Raw genomic sequence first — 7,061 nt, 5'->3', positions numbered from 1 at the left:
AGGACAGCTTTTGCTCGCCCGCAAGCTCGGGCGGCGGTGCTGGCACCGGCCTCTTGCGGCCATTCTCGTCGAGGTACTTGTCGATGTCGGGCTTGCGGCCCCACGAGATGTCAATCAGCCGCTCCTGCGGTGGGAGGGGGGAGGGGGGGCTGGCGCAAAGAGCGGGTCTGTCTCCCTGCCGTCCGCTCGCGAGCCTTGACAAAGTCGACGCGGCGCTTGTTCGTGTCGCCGTAGAGCAGCTTCTCGACCACCGGCATCTTCGCCTTCTCGAACGAGTTGATCGCCTGCTCGTAGTACTCCTGCGCCGCCTGCGCGGAGCGGCGGGCGCAGCCTCGCGGGGCGCAGTCTCGCGGTGCGGAGGTCTGCAGGCGCAGGCTGCGACTCTAGCAGGCTGCGACTCTAGCAGGCTGCGACTCTAGCAGGCTGCGACTCTAGCAGGCTGCGACTCTAGCCGGCTGCGACTCTAGCAGGCTGCGACTCAGCAGGCTGCGACTCTAGCAGGCTGCGACTCTAGCAGGCTGCGCGCCTCGATCTCGCCGAGGTGGTGGAGGCAGGAGGCGATGTTGTGGACGATGGCGCCGCGGACCGCGAAGTCCTTCGAGTTGCGCGTCTTCTCCGTCACCTGAAGAGCGCGAGGGGAGCGCGAGCCGAGTGAGAGGGGTGAGCGGCGGGGGGGGAGAGGCTCGGGCGCAGCAGGGGAGGCGGGGAGGAAGTCCGGGGCGGGAGGGGTGAGAGTCGGAGCTGCGCTGCAGGCTGGGCCCCTCCGGCTCCCGGGCGGGCGGGCACGCACCGCGAGGCAGGCGGTGAAGGTGTTGAGCGCCATCTCGTACTCGCCACGGTGGAACTGGAGGCCGAGCAAGGAAGAGAGGCGGGGTGAGAGGCAGGAGGCTGTGGCGAGGGGCGCGGGCGCGGCGCGGCGAGCGCAAGGGGCGGGTCGGGGCGCGCGCGCGGGGCGGCGGCGCTGCTCGCGGGGCGGCCGTGCCTGCTCCTTTGCTTCGGTGAGCAGGTTCCACTCCAGCTGGTTGAGAGTGTCCTGCGAGGGAGCGGCGCTCGGAATCGGCGGAGGCGCTCCCGGGCGGGAAGGGGGCTGCTGGGAGCAGCGCGCGCCTTCTTGACGGTGGCGCCAATTTGCGCGTGGTACTTGGTGACGCGCGAAAACAGCTTTTCGGACACCTGAGGAGTGGGCCGGAACGGAGGAGTCGGACCTCACACTCGCGGCGCCTCTTTGATCCTGAAATCGCGTTCGAATTCGCGCGGGCTTGGCCGGTGGCGCGCGCACGTCCGCAACGCCGCGCTCGTCGTGGCTCATACTGGAAGGAGCGGGTGGCAGGGAGGCGGAGCGGCGAGCGCTGTCGGGCTACGGCCAAAAGCCCCCCTCGCTCTAAGTAGGCCTTTACTGTCCCGTTTTGCTGTTCACAGCTAGGGACGGCCTCTGCGGCAAAGTCAAACAACCCCACCTACCGCCTACCTCCCTCCCACAGGCAAACCTTCGGCTCCCGCTCAGAGGCTCGTAGTTTTTCTTCCAAATTTGCTGCACAGGGCCATGGCTGCGCTGGCGTAATGTGCCGACGAGAATGGCGACACATTGCCGACAAAAACACCTGCTTTGTATTTCAACCAGCACGCTCACCTGCTTTACCGTTAGTTAGCTCATGCCTCAAGCCTCAAGGCCCCGCCAGCTCCACCTCAAAAGGGAACGGCCCTCCTGTTCCATTCCTCTCCCACCACTCCTCCGCCCCCCCCCCCTCCTTGACTAGCACGCGTCGGAGACCCTCCAGCACCGCGGCGCGGTGTGATGCCGGGACCACCACCTCTCCCGGCGCAGCAGCCTCGCGCTGCCTGCGCTCCGCGCGCTGGTGGCCCGCAATCTCCGACTCGCTGTCGGTGACCGCCGCCCGCTTGCGCTTGGAGCCCGGCCCGACGGACGGACCGTCGCTACCGACAGTCGCTGCTGTCGGGGCGGAAACGAACGAGCCGCCGCTGCCTGCCGCGCCGCCGCTGTGCAGCACCACGCCGTGCGGGATGCACCCGGCCTCGCCGCCCGCGCTCGCCACCGGCTGCTCCATGCGCGCCTCGTCTCCTTGCGCCGCCGATTCCTGGCGGTGGCAATCCTCCGCATCTGCGCCCTCGGCCCCCGCCCCCGCCCCCACCCCTCCCCTCGCCTCCAAGGCCTTCCTCATAAGTTCGACGTTGTTTTGCCACTGCGGCACGAGGGGCCGCTCCGGCTCGAGGGGCTTTGCACCGCCCTCGTCGGCACCGCCCGGCGCCGGCAAGACTTGGCCCAACCCCACATCGCGCAGCTGGTCAAACGGCGCCACGTACTCGACGGGCGCGGCCTCGTCCGCCGTCAGCTCCTCCGGCTCGAGGAGGCGAGGCAGCGCGCCGGCGGCGGAGCCGCCGCCGTTGGAGCCGCCGTTGGAGCCTCCCTCCTCGACGGTCGGCAGCGCCTTGAGCCGCAACCAGCTCCTCGCGCCGCCGCCTTCCCACGCGGTGTGGCCGAGGACGAGCATGGCCCGCGGGGTTAGCTCCGACCGCAGCCATACCACGTCGCCCGCCGCAAAGGCTCCCCGCCCAGCCGATGGCGCCGCGGCGGCGGGTCGGGCAGCGGCTCCTGCAGGGGGCGGCAAGCGTGGCTGTCAGCCAAAGAGGCGAGCCCCTGCACAAAAGGCGGATGCCCGCGCGCCTGCCGCCCCGTCCCCCCCGCTCGCGTAGCCCTCGTCGCCCCCGCCCGTCAGCGCCCGCACCTCGGCCGCGAGCTCTAGCGACTGCTCCCTGCTGACCGCGCCCGAGTGGAGGATCTGGCGGATGCTCTCCGCGGGCGGCCGCCTGACCTGCTCGTCGATGTACCGCGAGAGGGCGTGGAGCAGGGTTTCCCGCTGCGCCGCGTCCCCCGCCGCCTCCACCGCCAGCCACGCGGCGCGGAAGCCGGTGTACAGGGCGCTCACCGCCCCCTCCTCGAGGAGGAAGGGCTCGCCCGACGGCTGGGGCTGGAGGCGGAGGTGGCGGGTCGTCCTGCAGCGGCCCTCCCCCCGGATGGGCCACGTCTCCTCGACGATGAGGTGCGGCTGGTGCGGGTTCGCCCCCCCGGGCAGCCGGCCGGGGTGCAGAAACACCAAGTGGCCGACCTGCAGCTTGGCCTTGCGAAGCTTGCTTTTGCGTGGCTGTGCGTCGCCGCCTAGGCTCGGGGCCGCTCCCCCGGACGGCGCGCTGCTGCCGCCGCCGGGCGGCCTGATGCTCCACCTCTTGTTGCTGTCGTCCAGCCGCACGTGGAGGGCGACGAGCTCCTCCCTGATCCGGTCCGCCTGTGCGGACGTGTCGTGGACATGTCACGGATGTGTCGTGGACGTGTGGTGGATGGCTGCTGCTATGATCGAGCCTCCGCCCACTCGCGCCGCGAGCGGAGCTCGTCCCGCCGCTCGAGCAGCTCGAGCACCCGCAGCAGGGTTGGGTCGTCTCCCAGTGCCACCCCGCCACCGCCTCCGCCGCTGCCCGCTCCCTCGCACCCGCCGCTGCCCGCCCCCTCGCGCCCGCCCGGGCCGCTCCCACTCGCGCCGTCGCGGGAGGGCGGAGCGCCGCAGCCGTGATCGCGCTCGGGCTGTGCGTCGCGGCCGAGCCGAGCGGGCTTCGACGCCGCCTTGTCGCCGTGGCCCCGCCGTCTGTGGCCGACGGCGAGCCTGCTCGGGTCCCGACTCTCCTGAGGCGGCGCGGGCAAGCACTCGGCATCCACAGAGAGAGGGCGGGATTGTGGGACGGCGGCGGCGCGCCTTGTCGAGGAGCTGCTCCAGTGCCGACGTGGCCTCGCGGTCGGTAAGCCCCCGCCGGACGAGGGGCGTGATCTGGCAGATCCGCACCGTCCAGTGCCTGCGGGCGTCGGACAGCGGGCGCGAGACGGGGTGCAGCACGTCCATGTTGCAGCAGGCGAGGTCGGGCGAGGTGTCGAGCTCGAAGCCGCGCTCGCGGTACGTCCCAATCACCTTCCTCCGTCCGAGCAGCCGCGTGTCCCACAGCGTGCGCGTCGCGTACACGTGCGGCGACACAATCACCTCAAACAGCCAGCCGCTCGGGCCGTGCTCGCCAAAGATGGCCGTGAGGAGCGCGTCGCTCAGATCGGTCAAGGACGGGTACGTGCGCGACTCTCGCAGCGAGCGCTGCACCCGCCGCACCGCCTCGTCGCCCAGCCGCTCGGCGAGCACGCCGACCGGGTCCAGCTCGATCACGCGGGAGGTGCCCAGCACAAAGAGGTCGTAGTCGACAACCTCGACAACGGCGAGGGGGCGCGAGCCCTCCGCCGGCGGGGCGGGGTCGAGGGACCAGCAGGGGTCGGTCGCGTCCGGTGGGAGCCGCCCGGGCGGGTGGGCGCGCCAGCCGGGCGGCTCGGGGAGGTAGGTGTAGACGGAGGCGGAGGGTCTGACCATTGAGCTTCGGAGTGAGTTTCTTCCACCGAGACTGGCATTTAAGAATTCTTCCACCCTCATAATGCCTTTTCTCAATTAGGATTCCTACGTACTTTTAGCTTACTGGGAGAAAAGAGTGGGGTTGTGTTCTCTAGGCCCCTAAGGGCCCTACGCGCGGCGTGAGAGCTCGGAAGCGAGCTTTGCACGGCGATCGAGGATGGCGCGGTTCACCCCCTTCTCTCAATGTATGACGTGTGAGTGTTGGAGTTGTTTGGTATTGCTAAAAATTTCTCTCTCAATGTATGTGGCTCTTACGTACATTCTCAACATTCCCGGAGGAGGACTGCTGAGAGGGTTTGTTTCTTGTAAAGTTCTTTCCTCCGCGTCTCGTTTCTTCACTCTGGAAGTCTGGTGTGCGGTTACTGAATGCACTCCCAAGCCAGCGGAGGCCCTAAAAGGATCCCTAAAACCGAAGGCAGTGGCGTGTTTCGCGGGAAGTCCGGCGGGCACCGCACCAACTGCCAACGACAGTGTGTGCACATATGCAGCCCTCTGCGATGCCGCTTCCGCTCCTCTTCCTCGGCGCCCTGCAGGTCGTGCCCCGCGATGAACGTCCGGTCGGGAACGTGCTCTGCGACGACCACGGCGCGATCACGCCCATCTCGCGCTCAGATGCCCTGGCTCTCATAGATCGCGGGGGCAAAGAAGACGCGCCGGTGGCGCGTGGCTGGGCTGCTCTTCGAAGTCGCCCACGATGGCTTCGACCCATCGAGCTGGAAGCATGTGATTCGCCGCCCCCGCCACCAGGGTCTGCAGACGGGCTCGGCCCGAGGGCGGCGCCTCTACTACGTCTGGAGCCCAACGACGGGAAGCCCGCCTCTGTTGTGTGTCATCTTTCCCAGCGGCAGCGCACCGCCAGCCCGCGCGCGAAGCGTGTGCCCTGCTCACAGGGGTGAGCCTCCGCCCGCCAGAAGCCCTCCGCCACAACCAAACTCCCGCTCACCGACGCACTCCTCTCTGCGCGCGCTCGCAGGTCGATGCACGTGTGTGGGGGTGAGCTCGCCAACGGACTGACGGTGGGCGGCGGGTCGCACTGGAGCTTCAATCGCGATATGCAGAGGCCCTACAAACCACAGCAGCTGCTCGAGCGCAAGCGCATACACCGCACGAGCGACGAGCAGTCGCAGCAGCTCCAGATCACCTTTGCCTGCGCAAACATCTTCCGAGGTGCGCAACGCGCCGCTCGCCGCCCCCACGCACCCTCGAGACTGCTTCTGTTGAGCCCAAGTGCAAGGGTCTGGGGGGGCTGTCAGTGGAGAGCACTACGGCTGCTCGAAGCGACCCCCCCTCAGTAGTTTCGAGGAGAGAGAAGAGAGGAGGTGGCACTCGCCTCTCAGCCGCAGATGCAGCTCCCTCACCCCCCCCCCCCCCCAATCCAAGGTGTGCCTCGCGCGCACGTGGCTGTCCGCGCACGTGGCTGTCCGAGAGGGGCTCCCGTGTGGAAGCAGCCGTTCAAGCGAGGCGGACCGTGCGACTCGAGTGTGAACTTTATATGTAGCCGCTCCTGCGCGTGGCGGCCAGGTGGGTGGGTGCTCTGGCGGGGTGCAGCGACTCAGGAACTTAGGTGGGCGCAGAGGAGCGCGCGCCGAGCGAGACTGCGGGCCGAACGCGCTGCGAAAGGAATGCCAGTGCTCTGCCCGGGTTTACGCAAGGGCCCTCCCTGCAGGGGCCCGTGAACATCTTTAGCTTGTGAGCCAGGAAAAGGGTTGCGGGAAACCCGCCTTGTGACAATTGGCTCACACCGAGCCGGGCGCACCGCGCAGGAGAGGGGAAGCCTGCGAGCGGCGCGCCTTGTGCAGGCGAATCGCCGCAGCCTCTGCTGCTGTGTCACCCTCACCGACACCGCGCCCCGTTAATCAGACCACATCCTCTTTGCGTGCGCCCGGAAGCGCGGGTTTAGGTAGGTGAAGAACATGGCTCAATTTGCGCAACTTTGGCCCCACCCCAAGGGTGCGCCGAATCCGCTGTTGAGGCGGACGGCCGCCCGAATCGATTGCTGAGCTTCGGGTCTACAGCCCCCTCGCCCGCCTGCACGCCTGTCCCCTCGCCCGCACGCCCCTCCTCCCCCCGCCCGCCTCCGCCCCTCGCACCGCCGCCCGCCGCCCGCCGCCCCACGCACCGCCGCCGCTCACGCCACCGCGCTTACGCCAACGTCCTTCCCGTCGAGCCGCACACCTACCCGTACGCCCTTCTGCAGGAGCCCGCCGCGATGGAGAAGCACCAAGAGAAGCAAGAGGACAACGACCGCGGCAGCAAGCGGCCCTCGCCCGACTCGGCTCAGATCGAGCAGGAGGGGGGCGGCCGCCGCGTGGCCACCGTCGTGGCGCACTACCCGAGATTCGGCCACCACCGCGTGCGCGTGACGCGTCCTCGACGCGCCCGTTACGTGTGCGCCGTAGGACCTGCTCGGGGCGCCGTGCTCGGGCGCGTCGGAGAACGCGCCGACGGGCAAGGCGCGCAAGAGCGCTGGCGCGGCTCGGCGCGTGGCCGCTGACGTCTCGGACGCCTCCTGGAGCGGCGGCTCTGGCGACGAGGTCGAGGAGGTGGCCGAGCCCAAGGGGCGGGAAGTGCTTGAGTCGGCGCGTCCCAGCGGCGGGTACCCGCCCC

General features: G+C 69.2%; 2 protein-coding genes across 2 annotated transcripts; both read right to left on the bottom strand.

The window, feature by feature from the left end:
• Nucleotides 1-327: 327 nt before the first annotated feature.
• EMIHUDRAFT_445710 (hypothetical protein) lies at nt 328-1,204 on the bottom strand (the record flags this gene model as incomplete). The annotated part of the gene is made up of 1 exon (XM_005767375.1): nt 328-1,204. A coding segment is annotated over one exon (710 nt), but the record flags the coding sequence as incomplete, so codon positions are not given.
• Nucleotides 1,205-2,636: 1,432 nt separating this feature from the next.
• Nucleotides 2,637-4,453, bottom strand: EMIHUDRAFT_246258 (hypothetical protein; the record flags this gene model as incomplete). Its single annotated transcript, XM_005767374.1, has 4 exons — nt 2,637-3,175; nt 3,547-3,694; nt 3,852-4,283; nt 4,448-4,453. The coding sequence occupies 4 exons, from the start codon at nt 4,451-4,453 to the stop codon at nt 2,637-2,639; spliced, it is 1,125 nt and encodes a 374-aa protein (XP_005767431.1).
• Nucleotides 4,454-7,061: the final 2,608 nt, after the last annotated feature.

Source organism: Emiliania huxleyi (genome assembly GCF_000372725.1).
Source record: "Emiliania huxleyi CCMP1516 unplaced genomic scaffold EMIHUscaffold_499, whole genome shotgun sequence".
NCBI lineage: Eukaryota > Haptophyta > Isochrysidales > Noelaerhabdaceae > Emiliania > Emiliania huxleyi.
Note: the sequence above shows the minus strand (reverse complement) of the source record. Positions and strands in the feature narration are given on the sequence as shown.